The 14,364-nt window shown below is 47.6% G+C and overlaps 1 protein-coding gene across 3 annotated transcripts in view; it reads left to right on the top strand.

Annotated features, from left to right (window-relative positions):
- The window catches only part of SPTBN1 (spectrin beta, non-erythrocytic 1), a 229,938-nt gene that overhangs the window by 171,915 nt on the left and 43,659 nt on the right, over positions 1–14,364 (top strand). For all 3 annotated transcript variants that reach the window (XM_083432411.1, XM_083432413.1, XM_083432412.1), the window contains 5 exons: positions 2,051–2,807; positions 3,989–4,191; positions 9,219–9,309; positions 12,977–13,123; positions 13,895–14,158. In XM_083432411.1, the coding sequence (XP_083288537.1) occupies positions 2,051–2,807; positions 3,989–4,191; positions 9,219–9,309; positions 12,977–13,123; positions 13,895–14,158 (1,462 nt within the window). The remainder of the gene's footprint in view (positions 1–2,050; positions 2,808–3,988; positions 4,192–9,218; positions 9,310–12,976; positions 13,124–13,894; positions 14,159–14,364) is intronic.

The raw sequence follows: 14,364 nt of genomic DNA, 5'->3' as shown, positions 1-14,364 counted from the left end.
AGTGGTCTATACCCCGTTTCATAGATTCATAAAACTGTAGAGTTGGAAGGGACCCCTGAGGGTCTAGTCCAAACCTCTGCAATGCAGGAATATCAACTAAAGCATCCGTGACAGATTTTGTGTTGCTTAACTGGATTTGCTCTTGCAGTTTAAGATGAGAAATTTACTTACTTTTTAAAAAAAAAAAGAATATTTATTAGTGGTTTGGAAATTACAGAAAGAAAAAAAGAAAGAAAAGGAAACAATATAAAGTTAACAAAACATATAATACAATTGCAATAAAAAAAACCCACTACAACAATACAAAAAAAAATAATACATTAAACACACATATCCAATATTCCATATCTTTACCTTTCATTAACTTGATTCATCAACCTCCTTGCACCTCCCTTTTTTGTATTCTATTTCAATTAACTATTTCAGCAAATTCTTTCCATCTTACTCAATTTTTGTACTATAATTTATCTTAACAGTCTAACCTTAAATTTTCCATTTTATCCCATTATCAATCCATTTTTACTTAAGTCTTAATTACATTTCTGCTAAAACCATATAACTTCATTCCAGGATTTATTTACTTACTGTACAGATTTATTATTATTTTATTATGTTTTAAACAACAAAATAAAAAGCAAAAATGTGAGTGGGGAAAAGAAAGGCACACTGTAACACTATAAGAATCAACAATTGCAATTCTGTATACGTATGCTTATTTAATATATAAATATTATTATTATTATCTAAATACATATACAGTGGTACCTTGAGTTACAAATGCCTCAGGTTACAAACGCTTCAGGTTACATACACTTCAGGTTACATACACTTCAGGTTACAGACTCCGCTAACCCAGATATAGTACCTCGGGTTAAGAACTTTGCTTCAGGATCAGAACAGAAATCTTGCTCTGGCGGAGTGACAGAAGCAGGAGGCCCCATTAGCTAAAGTTGTGCTTCAGGTTAAGAACAGTTTCAGCGTATGTAACCTGAAGCATATGTAAGCCAAGGTACCACTCAGGGGTAGGCAAGGTTTACTTTGCCTGGGCCGTTTCTCTCCAGCGGAGATTCCTCTGTGGGCTGGAACGTGCGCACACATGAGCGCGCGCGCCTGCGATTTTCCAGCGACGCAGAAGCGAGTCCCCACACTGCGTCAGTTTAGTACAGCGTGCGGGGGCTCGCCAAGCGAGCAGCTCAGTTTGGGGGCAGCTTGTGGGCTGGTTAAACGACCCCCTGTGGGCCGCTTGTGTCTCATTGGCCTTAGGTTGCTGACCCCTGTCTTAACTGCTTCAGGATGTTTAGAATTACAGCCATTAAAGTGGGGGAGCAAAGTTCCAAAATCAAAAGGAGGAAAAGGGTTCCACCTGAGACTCTTCCATGAATTGTTAGTTATTTTCTTTATTCAGATACTCTAGCAGTAATACTGCGGCCCAGTACACAATAAGAACATGACTTACCGTATTTTTCGCCCTATAGGACGCACCTTTTCCCCTCCAAAAAATGAAGGGGAAATGTGTGTGCGTCCTATGGGGCGAATGCAGGCTTCAGGAGAGCCCCAGCGCCAGCCCCACAAGGTCGGGGGACAGAGGGAGGCGGAACGCCGCCATCCCGCTGTCTCCTGAAGTGGTTTGTAGGCTGACGACGGGGAGACCCCGCCGCCAGCCCCGCAAGCTCCGGGGACAGTGGGGAGGCGCAGCGCGTCTGCCCGCTGTCCCCGGACCTGATCTGAAGGCGGGGGGTGGGGAGAAGAGCGCTTCTCCCCGCTGCCTGCCCCACAAGCGCCTGGGGGGGGGGAATAAAATGTTTTTTCTTTATTTTCCCCCCAAAAAACTTGGTGCGTTCTATGGGCCGGTGCGTCCTATGGGGCAAAAAATACGGTACACTTCACCGATCAACAACTCCTGCCGTATGTCTTTAAACTTCTTTGCGAGCTGAGGGAGCAGAGGTACCTCATATACTAAAGAGCACATTCGGCAGATTGGGAAGGAAGAGCCATGATAAATGTTCACGTTATGTTTCTCCATCTTACCTCCTGTGTTTCTCTGTACAAGGTGGAGCCAGTTCAGAGAGCTCGTTGACGTGAAGAAAGAGGCCCTGCTCTCAGCCCTCAGTATCCAGAACTACCACCTTGAATGCAACGAAACCAAGTCGTGGATCAGGGAGAAGACAAAGGTGATTGAATCCACCCAAGAGCTTGGGAATGACCTGGCCGGCGTTATCGCTCTTCAGAGGAAGCTGACTGGGATGGAGCGCGATTTGGTCGCCATCGAGGCCAAGTTAAGCGACCTCCAGAAAGAAGCCGAAAAGTTGGAATCGGAGCACCCTGACCAAGCTCGGGCCATCCTGTCGAGGCTCGCCGAAATCAACGACGTTTGGGAAGAGATGAAGACGACCTTGAAGAACCGGGAAGAGTCCCTTGGGGAGGCCAGCAAGCTGCAGCAGTTTCTGCGCGACCTGGACGACTTCCAGTCTTGGCTGTCCCGCACCCAGACGGCCATTGCCTCGGAAGACATGCCGAACACGCTGACGGAAGCCGAGAAGCTACTCACACAGCACGAGAACATCAAGAACGAGATCGACAATTACGAAGAGGACTATCAGAAGATGAGGGACATGGGCGAGATGGTGACCCAAGGGCAGACAGATGCTCAGTACATGTTCCTGCACCAGCGCCTGCAGGCCTTGGACACCGGATGGAACGAGCTGCACAAGATGTGGGAAAACCGGCAGAACCTTCTCTCCCAGTCCCATGCCTATCAGCTCTTCCTCAGAGACACAAAGCAAGCAGAAGCCTTCCTTAACAACCAGGTGAGGGGGTGTCATGTTAAAAAGGGGAGAGGAGAGGTCCGTAGCTCACGGGTGGAACATTGCTTTGCAGGCAGAAGGGCCCAGGTTCATTTCCTGTATCCCCAGTCAAGGCTGTGAATGTCCCTTGCCTGAAACCCCAGACAGCTGCTGATGGTCAGAGTGGACAATGCTGAGTTAGATGGACTCAGTGTAAGGCTCTAGGCTCCTATGTACTATCTGTCTAGCCTGTCAAAGGTCAGGACAGTCACGTAATATGAGCAATTCTGGGGCCTATTTGCCATGCATGGTGTCTGAAAGAGGTTTAAATCCCGGATCTAACCTTCCACTGAAAGTTATTTCCTCGTAGCAGCACCATATCTGTCAACTTTCCCCCTTTCTTGCGAGGAATCCTATTTGGAATAAGGGAATTTCCCTTAAAAAAAGGGAAATGTTGACAGTTATGAGCAGCACATACATTTTGGTACCAGCAAAACTAATTTGGAATCTGCGCCCATGGTGTAGAGCTCAGAAAACTCAGGAAGCAGTTTCCTAATTGATCCTCAAGATTAATTTTTCTTACAAATTAATCTTCTCAAGTTGATCTGTTGGCTGCATTCTCCAGACCATGGTTCAGGCTCCTCTTCTGCCCCTTCCCTCTCTGGCATGCCTTAATAGAAGATGTCCTGGTTTCTCAGACCATAGTTTGCCGTGAAGCTTCAGTCGCTAGACTGTGGTTTGAGTGAACCTAGCAAACCGCAGTTTGGTCCTGATTTCCAGTTCTGGTTTGGAGGGATCACTCAAACCATGGTTTGATGGTTCAGACTTAATAGCAAACCATGGTGTAAGGGAATCAGGAAGTCTTCTAACAAGGCATGACAAAGAGTGGAGAAAGGGGAAGAAGGAGGGGAAGTTTGAATTTGACACTCATTCCCAGTCATCTCTTAAACTGTGGTCTAGAGGATTGGGAATAGAGCATCTGAATGTAACCAGTGATACGTGGCATGGTTTTGTGAATGCTCTAACATACCCCATAAATATGTGAAGATGACTTGCCCACTCTGGGCTCAACACAGATTTGAAAAGTTTTCTGGGAGGTGTTGTGCTGCTGCCTTGGCATACAATAGAGAATTCACAGAAGTGATATTTGTGCCAACAGAGTCATAGTTGGAAAGGCTTCACTGTATCTGTTTTAATCATTACAGGAATATGTTTTGGCACACACTGAAATGCCCACCACTTTGGAGGGGGCAGAAGCTGCAATCAAAAAACAGGAGGATTTCATGACCACAATGGATGCCAACGAGGAGAAGATCAACGCAGTTGTAGAGACCGGAAGGAGACTGGTTAGCGATGTCAACATCAACTCTGACAAGATCCAAGAGAAAGTGGACTCCATTGATGACAGGTAGACTTTGCTGAGAATATTTAGTGAGTTGGGCACCAGGTCTACACTCTCCCCATTTCCTTATTTGTGTTTGTCTGTTTTTACAAAATGTACATGTGGAACGCGGGTGGCGCTGTGGGTAAAAGCCTCAGCGCCCAGGGCTTGCCGATCGAAAGGTCGGCGGTTCGAATCCCCGCGGCGGGGTGTGCTCCCGTTGTTCGGTCCCAGCGCCTGCCAACCTAGCAGTTCGAAAGCATCCCTAAGTGCAAGTAGATAAATAGGGACCGCTTACTAGCGGGAAGGTAAACGGCGTTCCGTGTGTGGCTCTGGCTCGCCAGAGCAGCGATGTCACGCTGGCCACGTGACCCGGAAGTGTCTCCGGACAGCGCTGGCCCCCGGCCTCTTGAGTGAGATGGGCGCACAACCCTAGAGTCTGTCAAGACTGGCCCGTATGGGCAGGGGTACCTTTACCTTTACCTTTTTACATGTGGCTTTATATCCAGATTATATCCAGATTATCCAGTGCACAATTAAATTATGGCTATCCAGGTTTACTTGACCAGTGTTACCAGTGTTCCTCAAGGGAAGTCCAGGGCGAATGCCAGCTGTAGGCCCTGCTATGGTGCTGTGGCCCTGGCAGCTACCCAAGGGCAGCAGGTCCACATGCCCTTTATAAGGCTGCTTGGGTTGTTCTAGAAAATGTTGGCTATGAAAGTCTCTCAGATTGCACCGTGAGCAGCAGACCTTCTTGGCGCATAAGCCGTTGCTTCAGGACCACTAACTGTAATGGGAGGTGTTGACAGATGCTATCGACGCCACCTCATAATTGCACCCAAGACATCTCCTGCACCGACTGTCCCTGCCAAGTCTGTCTAGACTTAGGAAGTTCGCTGTGAGCAGTGCACACACCCACCCATCCAGCCACAGCGCTGGCTGTTAACCGCTGTCAGATGGAAGTGTGAGAGACACAGCAGGACGATGGGTTGACATTGGCCCTTGAGGCTGCAGCACTCTGGGATGTCAGCTGCCGCGCCTCATCACTTGATTAATATTGAAGTAATAGTGCCACTGTATTCTGCTCTGGTCAGACCTCACCTGGAGTACTGTGTCCAGTTCTGGGCACCACAGTTCAAGAAGGACACTGACAAACTGGAACGTGTCCAGAGGAGGGCAACCCAAATGGTCAAAGGCCTGGAAACGATGCCTTATGAGGAACGGCTAAGGGAGCTGGGCATGTTTAGCCTGGAGAAGAGGAGGTTAAGGGGTGATATGATAGCCATGTTCAAATATATAAAAGGATGTCACATAGGGGAGGGAGAAAGGTTGTTTTCTGCTGCTCCAGAGAAGCGGACACGGAGCAATGGATCCGAACTACAAGAAAGAAGATTCCACCTAAACATTAGGAAGAACTTCCTGACAGTAAGAGCTGTTCGACAGTGGAATTTGCTGCCAAGGAGTGTGGTGGAGTCTCCTTCTTTGGAGGTCTTTAAGCAGGGGCTTGACAACCATATGTCAGGAGTGGTCTGATGATGTTTCCTGCTTGGCAGGGGGTTAGACTCGATGGCCCTTGGGGTCTCTTCCAACTCTATGATTCTATGATTCTATGAGTAGCAAAGGCACATGTCTGCATGGGGAACATCCGAGGTTCTTCCTTGGGCATCTTCGTTTAGAGTAGGGATGAAGAGCCCAAGGGCCTCATTCCCTTCTGGCAGCTGCTTGAGGGGTCACCTGTCCTATGGGGAGGGGGGCCAGAGTCAGAAGGCGGCAGAACAACAAGTGAAAATGGTTACCTTTTGGCAGTGGGCTAGTTCCTACACATGCTGAAATCTGGGGGGGGGGGGGAATCAGATTTCAAGGACATATTCCAGCCAGGCAAAAAACACGGGGTGAGCCAGTGAGCAGTGTGGTCTGGGCAGTGTTCTGAAAGTCAGACCTGGAGGGCCTGAGTTTTTCCAACCCCTAGGTAACCTTGGATAGCTGCTGCCCCAGATCAGGGGTGACACGCCTCTGAATGCTGGTTACTTTTGATTACAAGTGGAAGAGTGGGAGTGGCCTCCGGGACCACATAACACTGGTCCTGAGAGATCTGCATTGGCTCCCAGTACGTTTCCGAGCACAGTTCAAAGTGTTGGTGCTGACCTTTAAAGCCCTAAACGGTCTTGGCCCAGTATACCTGAAGGAGCGTCTCCATCCCCATCGTTCTGCCCGGACACTGAGGTCCAGCGCCGAGGGCCTTCTGGCGGTTCCCTCATTGTGAGAAGTGAGGTTACAGGGAACCAGACAGAGGGCCTTCTCGGTAGTGGCACCCACCCTGTGGAACGCCCTCCCAGCAGATGTCAAAGAGAAAAATAACTACCAAACTTTTAGAAGACATCTGAAGGCAGCCCTGTTTAGAGAAGCTTTTAATATTTAATGCTGTATTGTTTTTAACACTTGATTGGGAGCCGCCCAGAGTGGCTGGGGAAACTCAGCCAGATGGGCGGGGTATAAATAATAAATTATTATTATTATTATTATTATTATTATTATTATTATTATTGAGTGCAATTCCTCTCAGGTTGTGGGCTTCCCATAGGCATATCCAGTTGGTTGTTGTGGGATGCAGGATGCTTAGCTAGAGGGCCTCTGGGTTGATCTGGCAAAGCTCTTCTTGCGCTCTTGGAGTTGCCAGTGCTCAATGAGATGGATCAGCGCTCTGTCCTGGTATAAGACACCTTCCTCTGTCAGCTATCACCTGTGTTTCTCCCTCACAAAATGGCCGCCAAAATGAGGAAACCAGAAGGAAAGGGAGGCTCACAAAGCTTGCCACACCAGCCTTCGCCAACTTAGTGCCCTCCAGATAATTTTGGACACCAACTCCCATCAGCCCCGGCTAGCATGGCCAATGACTGGGGATGATGGGAGTTGTAGTTCGGCAACACCTGAAAGATAGCACTGTGGGTTGCCTCTTGATAGGGATGACCAACTTCTCCTGCGATGGAGCACAAGTCTTCTACAGCATCGCCAGCATGCAGTTTCAAGTTTGGGTTGCTCGTTTTAATGTTGTGACTGCGTCTGGAAAGACGTTAAGCTTTTTTTGGGGAAACAACGACACATTTTTATGGATGTTTTTCTTTTTTAAAACCACAGCCTCCGCTTACATAAGCCTAATCACCTGCAGGGCAATCTTAAGGCTGTTACTTTCTTTAGGGATTATAGAAACCGCTGGAGCTGGCCTTGGTGGAAGTAAGTTTATGGGGTGCTGAGTCATAGCAGTGACTTATTAAAGAGCCTTTGAGGAAAACTTGTCTTCTGTGAGAAAGCCTCGTAATGTGTAATGGGATCAGAAAGAGGCTTCAAGTTTGGTCAAAGCATGTTAACTTTAATGTGGTTTGAATGAAAAATAAAAAAAATAAGTTGGACCAATTTTTGCCCTGTACAACAGGAGAGAAATCCTAATTTGATTAGCACAGGGGAAGCTGGCCCAGTCTCTGTGGCTAAATCCAATATAGCTCAAATGATGCACAGGAAATAGCATGACCACTGTCTCTAACCAGCATGGTTTTACAGTCTAATGTTCTCTTCCCCTCCAAAAAAAAGGAGCGTGTGTAACCACATGGACCTCATATTTTCTTTCTAGAAGTGAAATGCCATTACAGTGCAGCAGGTGAGAGTTTTGGAGCCTTGAGCAGGGAGAGGGTCTGGTTTCAAATTCCTGCTTGCTAGGTGGCCTTTGGCAAGGTACCATCTGTCTGCCCAGCTTGCTTCACTTCTAGCACATACAATGAGAGCCGGTGTAGCCAAGAGAGGAAGCTGCAAATCACAGAGTCCTGGGTTCAAATCTCACCGGAATTGGGAAGGCAGCCTTAGTTAGACAGCATACCCTCTGGGAATACCCTCTGCAGTGTAGCAGTAATAATATGGATGTGCAGGGCAGGGTTATTACTAGTAGAATAACGTCTGCGAACCTTCTGATGTTGCAGACCGCAATGTGCCGCTTGGGGACACACTTACCCATTTTCACAGGCTGAATAGGGGAGAGTCCGAAATGTCTAGAACAGGCACGTCCAACAGGTAGATCATGATCTACCAGTAGATCATTGGACGTCTGTGGTAGATCACTGGTAGATCACTGGCTCCCCCCAAAGAAGCTCAATAACTTTGGCTCCCCTAAAAAAAGCTCAACATTTTTGCCCTGCACCCCCCAAAAGCGGGGCTTTCCTCCTCCCTAAAAAACACTCTACTTTGACCTGAACCCCCAAAAAGGGGGGAATAGATCACTGCCAGTTTATAACTCCGTGAGTAGATCGCGGTCTCTTGGGAGTTGGACACCCCTGGTTTAGAATACCTGAGGCTGGGTGTGTGGGTGGGTGTTTCTGGGTCTGTCTGATTTTGCAAGGTGAGCTTTGTGAGCTTTCTTGTACAGGGAAGTTTTTAGTGTTTGATGTTTTCTGGCATTTTTATATTTTGCTGGAAGCTGCCCAGAGTGGCTGGGGCAACGCAGTCAGGTGGGTGGCATATAAATAATAAAACAACCCCCACCAATTCTGGTTTCAAAGCACAGGAAACTGCTGTGAGGACATGTCGCCTACTCGGAAAGGGATCTTCTCTCAGTTGTGCCCCCCACTCAGCTCCTTTCTGAGGGGAAAGTGTTTTGGCTGCCCAAAAACTATAGTAACGTTTTAAACTGCTGTCTCTCTTAAGGAGTGTAGGAATTTTTTTTAGGAAATATGTATCTCATTTTTCCAGCATCCATAGTTCTGCAAACTTAAATACAAAGCCCCATCCTTTGTTGATGTCTCCTGCATTATTCTGGACGGACAACTCTCCATAATGCTTTGCTTCATTCTGTTGTGTGTGGGAAAAGTTCTGAGGCCTGCCATTGTGTCCTTCTTTTCAAGGAGTGTTGTCCCCGATTAGAGGATGTTTGGAGAGTCCAAAAGATTGGGAGATATGCTCAGAGCTGCAACAGAGCTTCCATTCAGGCAGCGTATAATAATCAAAACCGCAAAAGTCCTCCAGAGTTTCCACATTTTAAGAAGTTCCTTCCTTGTTTTTGTTTTCAACAGGCATAAGAAGAACCGGGAGGGGGCCAGCGAGCTTCTGATGAGATTAAAAGACAACAGAGATCTTCAAAAGTTTCTTCAGGATTGCCAAGAGGTAAGTTGTGGTTTTTTTGAGGGAAAATAATATTTGGCAAGAAAGGCCTCTCATTTTCTCCTTGAACAAAGCTGGCTTAGAATCACGCTCTTTCTCTTTGGGTTTCCATTTGTCTCTCATCTCTGATCCATTAACTTATAATAGATAAGAGGCATCATTCCTGAAGCAATTGATTACCTACCTTCTAATGGCAGCCAGTTATTAGAGAATTTCCCCGCCTACCTTTTTTGTTAGCGGTTAAAGAAATTTTGTCTCTTTTTATTTTAAAAAATGGGATATTGTCCGCCCTGTAGACTTGATCCTGGAGATTAGGTGTTGTTGTTTACTTGTTTAGTCATGTCCGACTCTTCATGACCCCATGGACCAGAGCACACCAGGCACTCCTGTGTTTCACTGCCTCCCGCAGTTTGGTCAGACTCATGCTGGTAGCTTCGAGAACACTGTCCAACCATCTCGTCCTCTGTCGTCCCCTTCTCCTTGTGCCCTCCATCTTTCCCAACATCAGGGTCTTTTCCAGGGAGTCTTCTCTTCTCATGAGGTGGCCAAAGTATTGAAGCCACAGCTTTAGGATCTGTCCTTCCAGTGAGCACTCAGGGCTGATTTCCTCAAGAATGGATAGGTTTGATCTTCTTGCAGTCCATGGGACTCTCAAGAGTCTCCTCCAGCACCATAATTCAAAAGCATCAATTCTTCGGTGATCAGCCTTCTTTATGGTCCAGCTTTCACTTCCATACATCACTACTGGGAAAACCATAGCTTTTACTATACAAACCTTTGTTGGCAAGGTGATGTCTCTACTTTTTAAGATGCTGTCTAGGTGGTAAAGGGTAAAACAAAAATTCCCAGATGGACATGATCTAATGTGAATCCCCCCAAACCCCACCGCTCTGTTCATGTAAAAGAAACCTGTATATGGCAGAATGCAAAGTCCACCAGTGACTACCTTCTTATTGTCTCACTTTGTTAAGAAAATCCACATGCATTTTTCATTCAGATCGAAGAGCGTCTTCTTGGTGCGTTGCCCAGAAAGGAGAGAAATTTCATGAGAAGCAGCCCCAATAAGCCAGAGAGCTGCAAGGAAATCCCACCCTCCCCATTGCACCCCACACCTCTTTCCCAGGGTGGGGCTGGGAAAGGCTTTAATCTGTCTGAGATCTTGACAGCTTCCTCCTGCCGAGAGTTGACAGTGCAGGCTGGGTAGAATAGCATGAGGCAGCTGTCTGTGATCGTAGAATACGAGTCGTCCAGACCTTTCAGAGCCTGGGACAGACAGAGCAAAGGGTAGAAGAGAAGGAATAGTTCAATCCCTGGCTTCTCCCAGTCGAGCTGAGAATGTCTCCTGCTGTCAGGGCAGGTGTTGGGAGCAGGCCAGCAATAAATCATAAGGCTTTGTTCAAAGAAACACAACGGCTCAGGCCTAGAGAGCACAGCAAGTCTTCCGGCTAAATCTTGCCCCAACGAGGAAGGTCTCTTGTCTTCCCACAGCTCTCTTAAGTCACCTAGTCCCCCAGTTCCTTCCCAAGCAATGAGAGACTCAGACACCTTGTCTGTCTTTGTTCCACCCTCTTCATACCTTTTCAGGTTCTGGGAGACCAAGCGGATGGGGGAGACAGACTGGCTTCTCCACCAGCCTGCCTCTGCCTCTTGGCCCCTCTCCTCTTCAACCTCTGCTTCTGCCTCCAAGTCTGAACTGCCCTCTGTCACAGTCTCTTCCTGCTCACTAAACCCTATTACCTCTTCAGCTTCCAACACCTTCTTCCTCTGGTCACTCATCGTCATCCCACCACCAATCCCCTAGCTCTGAGCTTTCTTCCCCTGGGGTTTCCCTTGGGGGTTCCCCAGCGGGCACCTCCCACCGCTCCTTGGCATCCAGCCAGTCTGCGACATCTGGCTGCAGCCTCAAAGAGCCACTGTCAGTCAACATAGACAGTACTAAGCTAGATGAGCCAGTGGCCTGACTTAGTGTGAGCTTCCTATGCTCTTATCTCATGATGTTCCAGGACAGGAGCCTGAGAAAGCATCTTTCCATAGGTCAGGATAATATGGCACCCAGTAGGAACATGTTGTTGCCCTGGGGACAGAGGCCCAGTAGGAAACTCCTTGGTCCATGAACAGGCCTCTTTGTTATCTTCCTCTGAAAGGCACATTCTTCTAATTCCGGAACGTTTCCCCTTTTATTGCCGCCCTTAACGAGCCTTTTATGAAGTGACCTTTGCAAATGTTCGTGAATGAATGAAAAATGGCCTTTGTCGGCCAAAGCCAGGGGCAGCTGGGCTCGCCATCCTGCTCCGCTCTGCCCGCCTTAGGCGAGGTCCTCTCTGTGTGGGAGACTTCTGCTGCAAGCAGCAAACTGTGCACATATTTTCCTATTGGGGCAGTTGGCTGGAGAGATGCAAAGCGCACTGCTTTTTCTAAACACGCCACATGCTTTCCTTAACCTTAAACGGGATGAACAGCCAACGGGTTTGGGGCCTTCTGATCTGGGCTAAGTTCGTTGGCAATAGCAGGTGGTCAGCAGCCCCAGGCAAAGTCAAGAGCCAGTGTGGTGTAGTGGTTAAGAGCGGTAGACTCGTAATCTGGTGAACCGGGTTCGCTTCCCCGCTCCTCCACATGCAGCTGCTGGGTGACCTTGGGCCAGTCACACTTCTCTGAAGTCTCTCAGCCCCACACACCTCACAGAGTGTTTATTGTGGGGGAGGAAGGAAAAGGAGAATGTTAGCCGCTTTGAGACTTCTTAGGGTAGTGATAAAGCAGGATATCAAATCCAAACACTTCTTCAAGAGCTGTGGCTTTCTTGTATTGAACCTAATACAAGGATGCCCAATACATCTCAAGTGCTGAATGCTAGTAAATGTGTAGACCGTCTTACGTTGGGTCAAGCCACTGGTCCACCTAGTACTACCTACTCCAGCCTCCACCAAGACTGGTTATGTTCTACCTTCACTGTTGGAGGCAACATGCCTCTGGGTATCAGTTGTTGGGCATTGCAAGTGGTAAGAGTGCTGTTGTACTCTGGGTCTACTTTTGGGCTTCCCATTGGCAATTGGTTGGCCACTACGAAGACAGAATGGGCCATTATCCTGTCCAGCAGACTCTTCCTAAATGTGCTTCAAATGTATAGTACATATGCAGCCAATGTCTGCAGTGGGGAGACTACTCTACCTGTGTCGGTTGCCCACCAATTTAGCATCCTGAGGAATCTCAGAGTTTTAATCATCCTTGGGTCCCCAGGTGTTTATGAATTACAACTCACACCATCCCTGGCAAAGTTAGCCAATGGCCAGGGAGGATGGAAGCTGTGGTCCAATAACACCAAGGAACCCAAATTATGCAGAGATCCTATATGAGTGGATAAGATGACCCACTGCAAACGTTCACCCTCCCACACAAGGAGGATGGTGGAGACAGACATGGCGGTGCAACAGAGGTAGCAGAGTCGCCATGCTTATCCCCAACTCTCCATCGCAGGAGAGGCATAACACCCAAGGAAGGTCTCTGCATTCTGTCATTCCCTTTCCGCTCAGAGCAACAAGAACGAAGGGAACAAATCAGCTTCTTCTTAGAGGAAGGAAGGTTTATATGGTTGGAGGAGCCACCCCTGAGGCATCCGCAGCCACAACACAAAAAATACCACTTTTCTTCTTCTCCCCTTCCCCCCCCCCCCCAGCTGTCGCTCTGGATTAATGAGAAGATGCTTACAGCGCAGGACATGTCTTACGATGAAGCGAGGAACCTGCACAGCAAGTGGCTGAAACACCAGGCCTTCATGGCAGAGCTTGGTTCCAACAAAGAATGGCTTGACAAAATTGAAAAGGTGAGCGTTGGGGGGGGGGGGCTGTGTGAAAGCCCACAATAAGTCCAAGGCATTGTCTCTGAAATGCCTGCTGTTTGTTTGGTTGTTAAAAAACCTGCTCATTTTATGCTTCAGAGCATTTGGCTTTGGAGAGACACAGCGCCATTTTGACTGCCAAGCCTTTGGGTTAATATTAGTTTGATGTGGCAAAAGAATTCCTCCCGAATGTGTCGAGGCAGTGCTGTGAATTTGTATAATTTCTTCTGTTGTGCACAAAGTGTTTTGAAATCCTCACCACACCGACTTACCTGCGGTTACCCTGTGAGAGCAGTGACAGTGAGCTCTGTTTGTCACCTGGGCAGCTAAAGGCTGGTGTTTTCATGCATATGTACGATACAGGCTACCATACTCAGGGATGTTTCCAGGCTGCGGAGAGGCCTAGCTGATTTAGTAAGAAAAGAATGCCAGCTTTGGGCTTTAAAGTCCTTGGCTCAAGTCTCATCCCAGCCAGGAATCCCCTCAGTCACCGCAAAACAGCTGTCCTCTCAGCTTTCCCTCCAGCCATTAATGTGGAGCGAATGACATCTACCTGCTTCACAAATCTGCTCTTTGAATCAGTGAGGTAACAACTGATTCATGTTATTTTTACAAAACTGGTTTTTAATTTCAAGTGACGAAACATGCCCTTAGTTGTTATACACAAAAGACAGAAAGAAACATTAACATTCACTTGTTTCTGGTCCCCAGGCTGTTCTAACCCACAAAGCTTAAAGGGTTTCTGTTCGTTTGCAGGAAGGGATGCAGCTCATCGCTGAGAAACCCGAAACGGAGGGAATCGTGAAAGAGAAGCTGACGAGCCTGCACCATATGTGGGAAGTGCTTGAAAGCACCACCCAGACGAAAGCCCAGCGGCTTTTCGATGCCAACAAGGCTGAGCTGTTCACCCAGAGCTGCGCTGACTTGGATAAGTGGCTGAATGGCCTGGAAAGCCAGATTCAGTCAGACGACTACGGCAAGGACCTCACCAGCGTCAATATTCTGCTGAAGAAGCAACAGGTGAAGTGATCGGAGCAGCTTCTTTCAGCGAGGAGAGGTGGTTGGAGATAGAGAAAGATATGAATATGTGCATTTCCTTGTTTCTAAAATTAAAATTACACAACTGCGTTTCCAAACAGCGAGCACCCAAGGAGGCTGAAATCCCCCACTCTTGAAGCATTTATTATTATTATTATTATTATTATTATTATTATTATTATTATTAA

This window comes from Podarcis tiliguerta (genome assembly GCF_965153285.1).
Source record: "Podarcis tiliguerta genome assembly, chromosome: 3".
Taxonomy (NCBI): Eukaryota; Metazoa; Chordata; class Lepidosauria; order Squamata; family Lacertidae; genus Podarcis; species Podarcis tiliguerta.
Note: the sequence above shows the minus strand (reverse complement) of the source record. Positions and strands in the feature narration are given on the sequence as shown.